Below are 17,991 nucleotides of genomic sequence, written 5' to 3'. Positions count from 1 at the left end.
AGGAGGAGAGGAGAGGAGGAGAGAGGAGAGGAGGAGGAGAGGAGAGAGAGGAGGAGGAGAGGAGAGAGAGAGGAGGAGGAGAGAGAGGAGGAGGAGAGGAGAGGAGGAGAGAGGAGAGGAGGAGAGAGGAGGAGGAGAGGAGAGAGAGGAGGAGGAGAGGAGGAGACAAAATGATGCCACTTATTTACTCAAGAAATGCATGAGTCACATGACTCTGAGGTTCCGTCTGTTCTCTGTTCAAACGTTCCACTATAGGGAGGTTTGTCATTTTGTGGATCGTTTAAACTGGACTGTGACACAAGCAGAGAAACTCAAAGTGAACTCACAGAGAACTGAGAACATGGAGAACCCAGAGAACAGACGAGAGAACATAGAGAACAGAGAACATGGACAACACAGAGAAAAGAGAGAACATAGAGAACAGGGAAGAACATAAAACACATAGAACATAGAACACAGAAAACACAGCACGCAAAACAAGAAAGAACACAGAGAACAAAGAGAACAGAATGTAGAGAACGGAGAACAAAGAGAATCAAAACTTGCAGAAACAGAACACTGAGAACACAAACACTGAACACAGAAAACACAAACGTCACAGGAAATAGAAAACAGAACACAGAGAACACAACAAAGAGAACGCAACCCACATAACAGAACACATAAAAATGCGGATAGGCCAGAACACGGAGAACAGAGAGAACACGGCTCTGCAGCACCACTGCTGCTCTCCGTCTCTATAAAAAGGTTCATTTCTGCAGCGCCGCTGATCCTCTGTTAAATATTGAAAGGTTCTGCTGCCCCAGACTTTCCACTGCCGCTCCCGAACAGGCCTGCGGTCTATTAAACTGTCAGTGACATCACTGTGCTGCAGGATCGGGTTCCACACACACCGCCGACGCAGCCTGCCCACCTCTCTCACACTCGGTCCAGTTCACACCGAGGTCACAGAATCACCGGCTCCGTTCTCCTTCCTCCTGGATCCGAACTCCACTGAACCGAATGGAACGTGGCCAAAAGTATGTGGACACCTGAGCACGTCATGACATTTGACGTGCTGCCGTTCGATGTTATTTTTTCTTTAAATGTTCTACACAGTGGACATCAAGTTCTGTTTCCTGTGTCGAACCACAATGAGGTTTTGTAGTAACGCAACCGTGGGAACCTTTTGAGACATGTTTGTCTGATCCTGAATTATTCTGCACGTCATCCCGGTCGCTAATGTGAACTACATACAGTCAGTGTTTTTGTTTTTTTATTAAAAATACCTGAATCTTTTAAAGAGGTAGTTGGGATTAAACAGACTAGTTTCATGTCATTAAAAAACAATAAACTGTTAAAGAAAATAATGAATGAGTATGAAAATAGTTTTTTTTTGCCTCGTTAGCAGCTCGTTTCTGGGGATGGCACCAGACTGAAATATCACTACAACCATCAGATGGATTGACATGAGACATTCAGGGTTCCCAGAGGATGAATCCTACTAACTGCAGCCAGGTTCACATCCACCACTACTGTTTACATGGGTGTCCACATACTTTTGACCACATGGTGTTATTCTATTATGAATGAAAAGTTGAATTAATCTCAAAAGCTCAGAGCACTCAGTGGTTTTGCTGCTTCAGTCGTACTTGGTCTGGTATGACCAGTAGCGTAATCCCTGATTTTTTCTTTCTGCTGTTGCCGGGAACCTCCAATAAACCAGCAGCAGATGATCGCAGTGTTCTTGAGGCCAAATAGTTAACAAGGGAGTTGACGATACAGCTCGGTCCTCGCCCATCAGAGGCCTTGTATAGAGGGAGGAGGACTTTAAAATCAACTCTACATGTAACAGGAAGCTAAATGGACCAATGTGCTCTCTCCTCCTGGTTCTGGTTAACAGCCGAGCTGCAGAGCTTTGAATGAGCCGAAGCCGAAGCCGGAGAAAAGTGCATCACAGTAATGGAGTCGGCTTGAAATAACAGAATGAATCAGTTATGTAGTTACTTAAACTCAGTATAGTCTAATTATCTGTTCTTAATTTCTTTGTAACTTGAACGTCACCTCCGACAAAGCCAAGTGGTTCAGAGAGCGATGATAAATATCCGTTCAGTAATGTGAGTCAGAGCTGCTCCACCTGATGAAATAAATGACAGATGGAAAATCTGACACGAAAACTGCTGCGTCCCTGACACTTACTTGACTCCAAAGCGATCCATGAACATGATATGGTTTCGAAAGGTCCTGTTGATGTCCAGGTCGATCTGCTTGATCTCGGATGAGTAGAGTCGGGCCTGCTCCTTCATTTTCTGAGAGGAAAAAACCAGAGGTGAGTCAACATGGACGGGGTCGGGCGGTTGAGAGATACTTGTGACTGAGTGAAGTGGCCCAAATGAAAGAAATAAAATGTGTTTCGATTACAGATGCTTGACAAGAAACAGGGGTTTACTTTGTACTTTTCCAATGAAAGCAGGACACATGGAAAATGTTTAATCCTCATTATTTTACTAATCTGTTCCTTTACGCCTCAGATGTAGCAAAATAAATGGATATAACTCAAAGTAATTAGACTGTATTTGGGTAATACGTAAATAAGCAGCATCAATATTTTTATTTCATGCTAAAAAATAACAACAGGCCATAAATAATGTGCCAAAAAAAGCATAAAATATTAAATCTGATTGATTTGATTATTTCTAATAAATCTCAGTTACATTTTCATCTGCTTGTTTTTCCCTCACTGACCTAATCCAGTGCACTTTGGTAAAAAGCCGGTGTGTGTTGCTAATCCTGCTGCGTGTTGTGATGGCAGGGAGGATAAATATGTGTCAGGTCAAACGTTTGGATTTAAATGTCCATCTGCTCCGACGGCTAATCAGAGACATTTACAAATCCAGAAGGGACGTCAGCCTGGACCTTTGGTGGCTTATTCCACATCCAGAGTTTTATTCACAGAGTCTCAACCTTTAAAGCTGCTAAGAGGTTTAAAGTCTAAATCATGTCTGAATATGTAACAGAGTCACAGAAATGTTTATCCAAAAAAAAAAATGGAGAGAACTGAATAAGTTCTTCACCACATTTTGTTGTTTGTCAGAACGTTAGCTAGCAGGTGGAGTTAGCTAGCAGGTGGAGTTAACTAGCAGGTGGAGTTAGCTAGTAGGCAGTGTTAGCGAGCAGGTGGAGTTAGCTAGCAGGTGGAGTTAGCTAGTAGGCAGTGTTAGCGAGCAGGTGGAGTTAGCTAGCAGGTGGAGTTAGCTAGTAGGCAGTGTTAGCGAGCAGGTGGAGTTAGCTAGCAGGTGGAGTTAGCTAGCAGGTGGAGTTAGTTAACAATAACACTTAAGTTTCTTTAATGGAAAAATAAACATTTTACTAAACATTTGTTTACCACAGTTGCGCAAGAATATCGATACCAGTTTCATCTCTGTGCATCAAAGGACATGTTAGCGTACGGATCAGCCCAGTTTGTAACGTAGTTATTTCTTTTTACTTAACACTCAGAAACCTTGATTTTATTATCAATGCATTGGACAATTATTTTCTTTAATAATCCATCCATTGATTATTAAGTTTATAAATGTCAAAAAAGAGTGAAAGATGTGTATCATTGATGCCCAAGTTAATCTATAAAGTTTTTGACTAACAGTAGAAAACACAAAAATGTTAAGTTTTTTTGTCATAAAAGATAGAAAATATTTACATTTCAGAAGCTGGAACCAGTGAAAGCTTCTGCAATCATTTAATCAATGATTAATTTCTGCTCCAGAGTACTGTTCGGTCTCTGGGTGCCGGGGGAAATAATGAAACTGACCTGTGTCATGGGGGTCACCAAGAAATGTTTGCCCCAGGCCCGTCGAGGTGGTTAATCCAACAGTGGCCTGGCTCAAAACAAACACTGAAGCAGGGGAAACTTGCTTTTTGCAAAGGAGACAAAATACACCCTTGATGGTCACGTCATGTTATTGTTATGTAACTCGAGCTGTATTGCTCTGGGTTTAGTTTCTGTTTCTGAGAACTCAACACACTCTTCATCTTGTACATGGACTCTGCACAGAGGTGCTGATGAATAAAAAGGTATTTGTCGAAGCAGCACAAACTGTGAAGGCTCCTCAGACACCACAGTGTGTTTTTTTGAAGACTATTTTCCACATAAGTTAAATATAACACCACATTTGAGGACGTGTGTTTTTTCTTTCCCTTTCCGCCTCTACCTGAGCTGGACTAGCAGCTTCCCCGTTTCCAGTCTTTGTGCTAATCTGGGATAAAGTAGTCCTGGACCTGAATCCATCTTCTCATCTGACTCTAGGAAACTGTCCTTTTAAATAAATAAAACATCTTTTACATAAGCATACTAATATTTCTTGTTATGTTTTGTCCAACATATTTGCTGATACTGATATATCTCAAGCTAATTTATCAGTATTTTCAAAGAGAATACACTGATTTATCACATTATGAACGGATACCTCATATTTGCCCTCGTTCTCCTTCTTAGTCCTCTCCACATCCAGCATCAGGGCCCAGGCCCGGCCTCGGAGCTGCAGGGGAATGCCCTTGTACACTCGTTTCACCATCTGACAACAGAGAGAGGGAGGAAAACATAAACACTGAGTGAACGTTATGGCCAGAGGGTTTGGAGAGCTGACTCTCTAAAATGTGAGTCACCGGAAAGTTTAACCACCTCCTGTTCGCCTACGTCAATATTCACGAGAACAAAGGTTTTTCACATTTGAGGCATAATCACTGAGCACGAAGCAGGTTTCGTGTGTGTGTGTCTGACATTGATGAAGTAACTGCTGGGAGTAATAATGTTATTGTTTACCTGTGTTGGTTAGATGGATTTCAAACATCCCAACGTAAACCCACACGTTCAATACCACAAATCTTAAACTTCAAAAACGACGTTAGCAGCTGTTTCCATCCTACTTCTTCCTGTGGAGGAGCCCGGCGTTCAAGATGAGATCACGGTTTCAAAAATGTCCTTCCCTCTTTATTTTTGTATAACTTTTCTTCATGGACAAAACCAGATTTGTTTGAATCCCTGGTTGGTCACTTACCTTTATCAGGTAAGTTTTGGGTTCAACTACATCAGGCAAGATTCAACTGATGAAGGTCGACAGAAGCAAAATGGACGAACAAATAATCAACAATGTGCTGGAAGAAAAGAGAGATGAGACTTAAACTTGGAGCTGCATTAATCCATTTATATAATGTTTTGGTCACTTAGTTTCCTCCTTTCACACCCAGCAGTTACAGAGCAACACGGTCGTTCATCTAGAGTGGCGTTCGTGTCTAGTGTTCCCGCTCTTTTAGCTCTGTTTTTGGTCTCCGCCAGTTCCTGAGAAAATCATCTGGCTCTTTAGCTGCTAAATGCTCCAGATTCCTCACCAGCTGCTGCTCTTACTGCTGTGCTGCTTTTGAAAACAGCTGCCTGCTCCAGCTGGAAACACTAAGACTGAACCATGAATGTGATAGAAAAACCAAAAGTAGGAGCTAAAAGAGGCTAAAAAGCTCCATAGAGCTGCAGATGATTCTCTGTGTGTTTATAATATGAAAACTATTGATCTAAACAGCCATTAAAAACTTTGTCCATCTCGAAGTATCGCCTAGTTTGACTCATACTTTATGGATTACGTTCAGCTCTGATCCGGATGAGAGATGAGATTCAGGATGAGTGTGGCCTGTAGGAATCCAGCGTCTCTCTACAGTGAAGTGAACCCAGCACTGCCAGCTGTGATGATTCATTGTGTGACTTCACAGTAACAATTCTCAGTGACCACATAGAAACCAGCTCCCACTTTACATACTTGTCTGCAGTCGTCTGAACTCTGCAGCAGTGAAGTCATTTTAATTAAAAAACGATAAACATGTTTTCAGTCTCCACATGGTGCGGCTCTGGTATGTGTGGACTAGTTACTCACCCGGTCACTGCTCTTGTATTTCTCCCACTTCTTCACCATCTTTAGCCATTTCTCTGCTCTCTCTATCTCCAGCTGCTTCAACTGTGAAAGGAGACATGAGCTGGTAAACAAAAACCCACAGTCCTTATTTCCTTAGTCTCCACTGGACAGAACCAAGTGGTTACAACAACATGGCCGTTATCTCTGGAGCAGTAATTCCAGGGGTTACGGTGCTTAAGCAGTTGCCAGGAGGTAGTTAGGCTGTTTGCATAGTTCACATCCTGAGTCAGCTATAACACCTCACTGTATGTTCAGACCGAAAGCAGCGAGAACAACAAAGTGACCGGAAGTCATTCACATTGGCGGCGCGTCTTGGGTGGCGTGGGCGTCAGAAATAAGCTGTGTTCCACTTCAGGCGCTGCGTCCTTCGGAGGCTGCATTTGAAGACAGATTGCGTCACATTAGCACGACTAGGATGTCCCATTTCGAAGGCTCCTTCAAATACGGTCGAGAATTGCGTCCTTCCATTCCTTGGCAACGAAGGAACCGACGGGTGGATCCTTCGTGGTCCAACCTATCCCATGATTCATTGCGTGCCAGCAACATAAGCAAACGACACCGACAGAGAGCCCGAGGACGACACTGTTAAATGTAAGTATTGAGTTTCAGCTCAGTTCAACAGCTAACAGTACGACTGTTCAAACCAAGGACCTTAAAACTACAAGTTTTTATGAAAAAAAGTCTCATCTCGGTTCGGACTTTGTGGTCTAAGACAGCAACGAAGGAATACACATATTTGTAGGCAACTTTATATTCATGAGCTATGACGCGGTTCAACGGCAACCAATCAAAATGCAGAAGTGCTCCACTGTGGAGAACACGAGAAGTCCCTGTTTGCTTACAGTGACGTAAATTTGAAAAACCAATGCATGGACAGAAGTGTCTGACACCGTAGGTGTTCCAAGTGAGTTGGTGAAGTGTAGCTTATGATATATTTTGTGAAAATAGGAGGGAATTACATGCTAACTAGCGCCAAATACAAACAGAGCGCCCACGAACTTCAACAGCGAACGAACAGCCAGAGCGATTTCTTTCACTCTTGCCGCTTTCGGTCTGAACGTATGGTTTCCTCTCCACAAGCTAGCAGAGGAGTCAAAATAGTTAGCCAACTAAAAGTAACTGATTAAACTGTTTAAATAGTCGGCTAATAGAGGATAAAAATATTTCAAATAATTAGCTAAAAGTAACATGATGGATGGAGCGCTGAGTCTTTACCTTCACCTCGTGTGCAGTCGGGGCTTGTAGTTCGTCCTCGCTGGAAAATAAAAAGACGGAAAGTGACGAACATCATCAACAAACTGACTGCACAGCGCCACCTTGTGGAAGGAAACTGCTGTGACCGAGTGTGAGGAGAAACACAGGAAGGACTTACTGCATGAAGCCGAAGCGGTCGATGACTTTGTAGATGCTGTAGTCGGCATCTTCCCAGGGGTCGATCTCCACCCCACCCTGCCTGCCCTGGAGACACAGACACTCACAGACTTACATGGATGCAAAGAGAAAAGCACACACACACACACACACACACACACTGAAACTGATGATAAAACTAACACTACAATGTTTTAGATTGTAAAGTTGCAAGTAAAAACATAGAAATATGATAATGGCAACAGGTGTAAATGGGACACACTAATAAGGTTCATACCTAATACCTAAAACCCTAAAAAGAGTAAGTGAATGGTCTAAAAACATACTGTATATCCCATCAGTACAAACATGAATTCAAACAGAAATAAATGGTTGTTTGCATTTGAGCTAGCTGACAGCTGACGCAGGTTAGAAACCGAACTCTGGTGTTTAAACGCTGCAATAACAGTGTTTAAAAACCAAGACACGGTTTAATCAGGATACATTCACAGATACGTGTAAAAGTTCTGACTCGGATAATGGACCACTGAGACATCAGGAGGAAGGTTTTTCCATGAATGTCTGTGCAGGATAATACCATGGCAACCCATCCATCCAATCTGACGAAGCCACCTTTAGCGCTACGAGCTGCTAGCATGGCGCAAAAAATTATATTTACTGTAATTACAACACATTTTATTCAGATTCACACACAGTCTGCACACAAACACACACACACACACACACGGCAGTAACAGTTTTCACTAAAAGGTCTGAACACAAACACTTTTAATGAGTAACTAAATAACTCTAACAGCATGTGTAAAGTCAGACTCCACAGGGAAACTGTCCAACCAAAACACGAGCTCAGAATCTGCATTAACCAGCACAAAGTTTAGGAGTAATGTTTGTATCATGGAAAATCCATTTAAGCAACAATCTGGTCCCAGTGTTGACATAACAGAGAGGGAACTAATCCTCCGACAGCCTACCGGAGAGGCCACTGCTGTGTGGTTGGCTGCCTGTCTGGAAGGCGGCCAATCACACTCCTGCTCTCAGCGAGGAGGAGGAGGGGGGCGCACGGCTTCATCGTGGTTGAGTCGGCACTCTGAGCCCCGGAGGCACCGCGAGTGATGTCAGCGTCATGAAAGTGAGAGGACTAAAAATACTTTCTCACTGAGGGTGTTTGGAGTGGCAGAGAGAGAGAGAGAGAGAGAGAGAGAGAGAGAGAGATTAGAGCTGTGTTTGAATTTTAAATCTGCCACACTGATGTACAGTGCTACTACTGCAGGAAATGAATGGACTGAACATTTCACTGAATTAAACTTTAAGCTTTAATGCATTTCCCTGTGGGAGTTTGGACGGTCTACGTTGGGATGAAAAAACCAAATAATCCAAATCCCGTCAGATACTGAAAGCTGGTATCGAATGTCACATGATGTATGACAATCATTAATAACACCTGCATGGTTTCCTCTGGCAGCATCATGACGCGTCTACCTGTCAGGACACACCTTGACTCCTGTGTGCACTGTGGTGTCAAATGAAGCCAACATCTGTGACGTGGACGGGGGTTGAGCCTCTGCTCTGGACTGTGGTCTGAACGTGTTTGGAAACCAGCGTCCATAAACAGAGACCTCACTGACCGGGAGTTTAGCCAGCCGCCGGAGGTTGGTGTCAAGTCAATCGGGGCGCAGTGTGTCACAGCTGTTGCTATGGCTAGACAGACCCCCCCCCCCCCCCCCCCCCCCCCCCCCTCCATGCTCACCCCATCGCCCCTCTGCTCCGAGCTGCTGAGCTATATTTAACCTCCGTCTGCCACCGTCTCCGTTCCCCCAGTGTTCAACGCTGCATCGACACGTTCACCGCTCTGAGCCTCTCGTCCTTCCGCTCATCAAGGCTTTTACTTGACATTAGATAACACTTGTCTTTTTGCTCATCTTACTCAAACTGTTACTAAATTTCTAAGAGGCTTTTGTAGAAGAGGTAAGAGCTGAAGCAAAGTTGAGTGTGGTGACGTCAAAGTCATACAACCAACAAAAATCCCGTTGGCTTTTTGTCGAGGGAACCAGGGAGATGCTAACTTCCTGGTTGGCCAACAAAAACACATCATTCCTGCAGCTCTTTATTTAGTCATTTGCACTGAATAAAAATATAAATGCAAGACTTTTATTGTGAAAAAAAGGATATTTATTAGATACTGAACTGTGTGACTTGGGCTCCAGATGTGCATTTTTTGCGGGGAGTCAGTATCTGGTGTGACCGACATCAGAGTTAATGAAGTCGTTGATTGTTTGACCGTTTCATTTTCAGTGTCTGTGTGAAGTTGCTTGATATTGGCAGGAAGTGGGTCACGCTGTCGTACACGCAGATCCTGATCATTTCAAACCCGCTCAGTGGCTGACGTCTGCTGACGACGCAGGTCATAAATGATACTTTGAACTCGACGTGTGCGAACATCTGCGTGTGTCTTTAGTGTGCTTAGAAAAAGTCTGAGATGTTTTATTTCAACTCAATCAAAAGTGTTGCATTTATATTTTTGTTCAGTATAATAACCTAATAATGACTTTCACACTCCAGTAATAATCCCTTAGTTTAACTATGACTTTATTGATCTTTATTTAACTCTTCGTCTCTTCTAATTGACTGTTTTCTGTGGCTTGTTAGTTGTGACATCACAAAGTTCCAGAAGTCCTGACGGCTGGTTTTAAGGCTCAGTTTCTGAATACAGGCTGTGTGCATTTCTCTGTGGACTGAGGCTTTGATACTTTCACAGTATTAATATAGAAGCTAGAGCTGATCTATAATCACACTACACATGGACACAGACCTTTACACTGGAGGAGCTTTAAGATAATTAGCAGATGATCTGATGTTTCTGGTTCTCATTAAATCGACTGTTTGACGTGAACAGGAAGAATCAGAGTATTAATAAAGAAGGTCAGAACTTCATCATCTCCATTTACTTTGACTTATTAACTGAGTTTACTAGAATATTTTCCATGTCTGAGTTTAATACTAGTTTCAGTTTCAGTGCGATTTAATATTTCTGCTCGTCATTCTCCAATCACATCAAACCACAGGCGAAAACATATTATTACACAATGTGTTATTAATGCACTCTGGCAGCACACTCACATCCACCCACACACATACTGTACCCACATCCACACTGTACTGTCCTCCACACACACACACACACACACACACACACACACACACACACACACACACACACACACACACACACACACAAAGCGCTCACACTTTCGTCCTTCACACTTTGTTTGTTGGCTTTTTTTTTTGTTAAACCACAAAATTAACACAAGTGTGAACTCCACCTCCTACACAAGAGCAACACACAACACATGCAGCGAAGCATCCACAGCCTGAAGTAATGTCAGATGATAATGACAATTTTGTGTTTTCGCTGACGACCACGGATAATGTTAGTAACGAGATCTGCCAACCAGAGCTGGGACCATCTTTCCAAATCAATATCGGAGGATCTAATTAAAGATAAGTATCAGGGTTTTTACTGAATACAGCAACAACAGAGTCAAATACATCTGTGTTCTGGTATGAATCTAAAAAAAATAAAAAAATAAAACTGCTGTAGAAAACTGACATGATCCATCTGGACTGAATCAAAACAGCTGACAGTTCTCTGTGGGTTGGAAGCACAAACTCACCGTAGCATATTTCAAGATGATATCAGCACGTTCCTCTGCTATTAGAGTCTCAATGTCTTTCTTCATGTCAATATCTGTAAGAAGAAGAAGAACAACAAGTCAAGATGAGTCAGAAAATTAAAAAGCACGCAGCTGATAGAAGTGGGAGACTGTTGGCCTCCAAACCAGCAGGATGAGCTGGCACTGCTGCCGCGAACACGACTTCATCGTAAAAACAAACACAGTTATCAGTAGTTGGTTGCATGTGCAATTTATCAATTAGCTTTAATTGATTAATTGATTGATCATTTCAGTCACTTTTCAAGCAGAAATACAGAAAAACGTTCTCAGGTTCCAGTTTTTATAATGTGACGATTTCCTGTTTTTCTTTGCCACATATGACAGGAGACTGAATACGTTTTAAGTTTTAAGACCGTTAGTCGGACAAAGCAGCACAGTGATGACATCACCACGGCTCCAAAGTTTTCACTATCTTTTAACAATTTAAAGACTGAACGATCAATCAGGAAAATAATCGGCAGGTTAAACAACAGCCACAATACAAATACAAAAAAAGGTAAATCAAAGTTTTATTCTTTATTTGCTGAAAGTTTAAAAAAAGTAGAATCACCTCCTCATGGTCGTATCCCTCCACCACTCAGACTAGTTCCATGTTACATCCCTGTTTATCCAGTCATAGAAAATATTAACCATAATTGCTGTGTGAGGTCTTGAGTAATGGCTAAAAAGTGTTTTCTGAGGTCACCACGCCCTTGACCTTTGACCCCCAAAATCTAATCAGTTCGTGTTTAAGTCCTCGTGAATGTTTGTGCCAACTTTGAAGAAGTTCCATTAAGACGTTACTGAGATATCGTGTCCACAACAGAGGGACGGACAAACGGACAACCTGAAAACAAGATGGCTGCTGCTCTGTCTGGTTTTCTTTTACTGAACAAACATGTATCTGATAAGTGGCTAACATGTTAGCTTCTGTTCACTAGCTAGCAAAGAGCAGCATGTCTTCATTAGGCTGCAGTATAATTACATGCCTTTTAATAAACAGTGTTATGAGCAGTGACAGACTCTCCAGCTGGTATTACATTACACACTAAAAGAACATGAAACTGGCAAAGTAGGAAGTAGAGGAAGACGACACGAGTCGACGTAGAAAGTTGACGTCACGGAACAGAATGAATCACAGTTTCTGGTGAGTTGGGAACTGGCTCTTTTGGTAGAATCTGTGCAGATTATGTGAGTCGTCTGAACAAACCTTTATACAACGTGACAGGAGCGCAAAGAAAACTCCATTTTATTTTCGCTCTGCTGTAAATGTGAAGCATTTTATTCAGGTGCAGGTAAATCTGTTGTATTGTGCGCTGTGGCCGAGCAGTCAGAGCTCTTATATGTTATTTAAAACGTACTGTGTCTGAATGTAAAGTCTTGTGTGTTTAATGTGTTTCTACACTTAGTTCAGCATGTTGTACACCTCCATTAGAGGCTCGTCTCAGCTGAGAATTATTTAAGATAACGTGCTGCGAGTCTAATGGTTGAACCATATGAATAATGAATATTTGAGATGCGGTCCATCAGTTCAGAGGAGCCAGAGAGTGAACTGCCGGTTTGTCCATCAGACGGACAGAGGCGGGTAATACGAGCGGACCGTACTGCAGCGTTGCAGTAATATAAGTCCCCTGGGAACCATGAACCTGCCGGTGTTCATATGACACCCCCACCCACCACCAGCCTCCTGCATGACGTCTGCGTCACGCCAACGCTGAGCTGCTGCGACAGGAAACCACACTGAAACAGGAAACCACACTGACGGACAACGTCATGAACATGGAGGACCGGAGCTGCTGCAGTCATGATGTGTGGACACTTTGACTACAAATAACAGTCACACCTCAGGTAGAGTGTGAATTCACCTGTTGCAGTTCAGTTCTTGACTATCTTAAGCCGGACCATGATACAATGAATTATGGGTAAATGAAGACTGTTTTCAATATCAAAAAAATGGCTGACCGAGGAATCGCGTCCAAAGGCTAACCTTCAGCAGAACATGTTTGTCTTTTGGAAGAATTCAACAGTTACAAGAGTGTTAGAGTTAAATAAGAAGTTAAATAATAATGTGATTTGGAAAATAAAAATGGCTGCCGTCTGTAAAAACTCTCTCTTCTCTTTTTCTAATGTTCAAAAACCACAAATTATGAGCCGTGTTTTCCTGTTTTTTTTTGTTGGGTGCTATTGCTATTGGTCAGCGCAGGTTTCACTGATTGTTACCATGGTAACATTGGTTTTAGGCCTGAGTTAACCTGGGGGGGGGGGGGGTAAGGTGTTTAATGTTTTGAAGAACATGAAGACTGGACCAACACTACGGACCAGTCTGGTCAGCAACTGTACTGCTTCATCAGACTGGACTTCAGCTACTGATTGAACTACAAATCCCAGACTTCCCATGGCGGAGGGTGATATCATGACACCTTCTGTAAACCGGCTCCTTTTGTGTCTTTTTAAAACAATGCACACGATCCCAGCTGGATCCGGAGGGGAGCTGCTCGACCCGTCCCCAAACAAAAGCGGAGAGGGTTTTTAATCCGGCTTAATCTACATCCTCCGTGCGGATCTACGCCAATGACAGGAGCAGCAGTGGTAATCTGGACACGCAGCAGGACACGCGAACCATCTGGATTAGAAATATCTCCAAAGCAGGATTATGCAATGAAAGTCTGTTATTCCCGAAGCAGGAACAAAGAGCCAAAGGTTTGAAGTTGAACGGACGTTTGGAGCCGTGGAACCTTTAAACTCACTCACGATAAACTGTATTTACAAAGATAAGATGAGAGATATCAGTGATTGATTGATTGATTGACTGACTGATTGATTGATTGATTAAGCAGATGAGCAGGTACCGGAACCCCCTAAAAACTGATCATCAAACAAGAGCCGACCTGAAGCCAGAAATCTTAGTCCAGTTCTAAAATCACAACTAGAAGCTGGAAGATTTCTTCTTTTTCCTCGATAAATAAACTGTTTGATGAAAACTGTTGTTGATTCACCATCTTGACAGAAAGTTAAACACAAGTGAAATCTGATGAAGTTTAAAAGTAAGACGACAACCACATTTCCAAAACTGCAACATACATTTTTTTTTTTGTCTGAAACCGTCTCAAACATAAAAGTTTCTTTACATTAAAGAAAGAAAGAAACAGTTTGATTGTGAAAGTGATCATTTAGATAATTTGACCTTTATCTGGTTTATTTTTCAAACATCTGGTCAGTGTCATCATCCGCCTCTAACGTGACGTAAGCTCCTCATCTTTCTGACAAAGTGACAGAAAAAATACTAATATTTTATACAATAATTCTTCATTTAAAAGCGTCTGTGAATCCCTGAGTTTTTCTAAATGCTCCTGTTTTTCTGAGACTTTTTGACTTTCAGGCTTTTGGACTTTATGGTTTTTGCTGATTCCCTCAATAAACATCAGATCCAAAAACACCTTCGTGTCACTTGGACCTTGATATTTTAGATATCCACACAGATACTTTTGGCTTTGTAGTGTTTTAAATTTCACTTCTGTCAGCCAGGACTCGGAGCAGAGTCATAAACTTGAGAGGAAAGTGTTTAAAAAGTACAAAGTAGAATCTAACAGAGCTTCAGATCGGCTCTGCTCCTGCAGAGGTTCATGTAGAAAGGTTAATAGCTCACAGAAGCTTTAAATATGAGCTGTCATCTGAAGCATATGGCAGCGGCCGCATGTGGTCAGTGCACTAAATCACAGAGGAGCTCTGGCTGGAGTCCCAGTGCGAAGGGTGGAGGCCCAAACTGGGAGAGAGAGGAGAGACTGGACGGCAGCTCGCTCCTCTACCTGACAGGAGGACTGACGGCCTCAGAGTCAGAGGGTTGTTCTCTGGTTAATTACAGACGACACTGACAGACCGTCTGGTCCCTGGGTCTGAAGTCATGAGTCGTGGGACCTGGACCTGAGTCAGAGGTGGAAAGTCAAAGGAGAGAAATGCATCATTTCAAACGTGTGTGAGTTTAAGGTGGGAGAGAACAGCTGTGTGTGATCACTGACCACAGATACTTTGAATTTTACAAGGTTAGGCAGATGACATCACTCCGTTAGGACGCTAGATAAATGTATTAAAAGTGCTGAGTCGTGTTGGAGGAGCGTGAAGTGCTGAGTGTGTGGGCGGCCATGTTTGTTTTGTCAGGAGCTGGAGCAAACGCAGAGTTCAACGTCTGAGGATCAAACACCAGGTTCACGTCCCGCTCCACTGATCAGAGACATGAGCTTCTACTTGATCAGATTTGATCTGTTAAATGAAATGATGGATTTCAGTGGAGCTGGTGCTGAGTCACGGTCCGGGTCCAGAGACCTGGTCGACGCAGAGACTGAAGATCCGATTAAACGAACGTGGACTTACACGGTTCTGAAGTGGAGCTTTTAATCTCTTCTTGTCCAATACTTCCATGATGAACATTAATACCTGTGTTTTTGTTTGTATAGACATTATATTGTTTTCACGTTTCTTTAATGCAACTTTAACTATTTTTATTCCTCCGTCAGAGCGGCGGCCATATTGTTTTCAGCTTCTTTCTATTCTCGTAGACAGGATCTCTCAGTAACGCCTCGACGGAACTTCTTCAAATTTGGCACAAACATTCACTAGGACTCAAGGATGAACTGATTAGATTTTGGGGGTCAAAGGTCAAGGAAACGGTGATCCCACAAAAACATGGTTTTGGCCTTGTGAACGCGATTTCTCTGTAACACCTTGAGGGAAATTCTTCAAATTTGGTAAAAAACATTCACCTGGTCTCACTGATGAACTGATTAGAATTTGGTTGCTAAAGGTCAAAGGTCAAGGTCAGTGTGACCTAAGAAAACCTTTTTAACCATCTCTCAAGACTTCCCACAGAAATTATGACAAGATTTCACACAATTGGTTCATATTTTAGTGACTCTGGATAAACAGGGATGTAATCTGGAACTAGTCTGAGTGGCGGAGGGATACGACCACAAGGAGCTGATTCTAGTTAAGATGTGAAGTACAAGGCCGGATCACAGGCAGTGTCCCCAAAAGCCCCAGGTTTCTTCCACATCATCAACTATGACGGGTTCTCCATCCTCCATCTTGTGGACCCGGTCCTCTAGAGGAACCCTGGTCAGAATCTAGTTTAAAGACCTTTTCTCCTGATATCACTTGTTTTAAAATGTTTAACACAACACACACACACACACACACACACACACACACACACACACACACACACCCTGGGTATGGTCGTATTATTCTATCACAGGAGAACTGTACTGCTGCGTCTGGTGATTATTCTCATCTGACAATGATTTTCTTAAATAATTAATTTAATGTTCAGTGAATAAAATGTGAGAAAACAGTGAAATTACGCCTCATTATTCCCTGAACCCCACGTGCACATGTTCTAATGTCACGTTTTGTTTGACCAGCTGTCAGAAACACAAACACACTGAGAGAATTATCACAAAAACAAAGGAAAACAGCAAATATTCACATTTTTTTGGCTTTGAACTTGATGCCAATTGATTTTCTATCATCTGATCGATTATTAGTTTATCATTTCAACTCTAATGAAACTGCCAAGTACAGTACGGGCTCAGTAGAGGAGGTGGTTGAGCTTTACTGACATATTTAAACGTTGCATTTGACCCTCAGCTCTCCTGGACTTTGAACGCAGCACCAGCAGCTGTAATGTAAATGTTAGTTGTTGTGTGAAACTGTGTTGAACTCTCCTGTGTGTGCGTGTGTGTGTGTGTGTGTGTGCGTGTGTGTGTGTGTGTGTGTTGTTGTTGCAGCGGCGGCAGCGGCAGCAGCCTCCGGCCTGCAGGGAGCTCAGAGCCGCCGCCGCCGCCGCCTTCACTGCCTCCATCAGAGGGACGTGCATGTACCGGGATGCTGGTCCGGTCCGCTCCCGGTTCAGACTCACTACACTGAGACCCCGGACCTCATTAGCGGTTCACGGTGTCATTTTGTGATGGTAAACAAACCCCCAGCCTCCGGTGGGATGAGCCGTGATGTGAGACGCTGATACAATTCTCACGCGAGATAATTTTATTCTAATGAGAATAATAAAGAAAAGCAGCAGGAATGAGAGAGGAGGTGAAGAGGAGGTGAAGAGGAGGAGAAGAGGAGGTGAAGAGGAGTGTGGTTACCGTGGTTCAGCTCCGGCTCCTCGGGGCATTCTCCGGTGAAAGTGCAGCTCCGACACAACGAACCACCGGTCTGACAACAATAGCCTCCGTCAATCCATAGGTTACACTCAGACAGCACATTAACATACACACATACGCGCACACGCTCACGCATGCACGCACGCACAGGGTGCAGCAGACGTACGGGACAGAGGAGCTCCTGGTCCAGGATCCGAGCAGCAGCAGTAGCGGAGGAGCAGGGACAGGAGGAGGAGGAGGAGGAGGAGGAGGAGGCGCACTGAGCAGGCGCCGCAGCGTGGCACCCGTCAGCCGTGTGTGAGCTGCAGGACCCGGCCTTAAAGACACAGAACCTCCAGAACACGAACACACACACACACACACACACACACACACACACACACACACACACACACACACACACACACACACACACACACACACACACACACACACACACCTCAGGGTTTTCCTCTGCCGCCATCTGCTGGAGAGAGAGAGAAGTGCAGGGATGCTCCACACACAAGGACGGATTATGAGACAATGGGCACGTGGGCACAGGCATGTAAAGCACCCCCCACCCACCCCCCATACAAGAGCAAGACCCACAAATTGATCATCTCATTGTTTTCATTTTGTGTGGTGGAAGATCAAAACTTTAACTTTATACAAAATGTAAAAATACTTAAATGAAGAGAGATTTCCACCCAGATATCAATGTTCAGGTCAGTAATATTCAAAGCTGTGGTTCTGGGGCCATCTGGTGGGTCGTGGTGATACTGCAGATGGGCTGACAAATCATTTGCAAAATAATTTTGGTAAAAAGATGTCATATTATTA

At 43.2% G+C, this 17,991-nt stretch overlaps 1 protein-coding gene across 1 annotated transcript in view; it reads right to left on the bottom strand.

Annotated features, from left to right (window-relative positions):
• The window catches only part of LOC130169217 (USP6 N-terminal-like protein), a 29,369-nt gene extending 11,909 nt beyond the window's left edge, over positions 1-17,460 (bottom strand). Inside the window, 7 exon segments of the mRNA XM_056375755.1 lie at positions 2,179-2,288; positions 4,443-4,550; positions 5,898-5,978; positions 7,152-7,191; positions 7,309-7,394; positions 10,979-11,052; positions 17,155-17,460. Coding sequence (XP_056231730.1) covers positions 2,179-2,288; positions 4,443-4,550; positions 5,898-5,978; positions 7,152-7,191; positions 7,309-7,394; positions 10,979-11,052; positions 17,155-17,308 — 653 coding nt within the window. The 5' untranslated portion in view covers positions 17,309-17,460.
• Positions 17,461-17,991: the final 531 nt, after the last annotated feature.

Source organism: Seriola aureovittata, chromosome 1 (genome assembly GCF_021018895.1).
Source record: "Seriola aureovittata isolate HTS-2021-v1 ecotype China chromosome 1, ASM2101889v1, whole genome shotgun sequence".
Taxonomy (NCBI): domain Eukaryota; kingdom Metazoa; phylum Chordata; class Actinopteri; order Carangiformes; family Carangidae; genus Seriola; species Seriola aureovittata.
The sequence above is the reverse complement of the archived record's forward strand: the minus strand, read 5'-3'. Positions and strand labels throughout refer to the sequence as shown.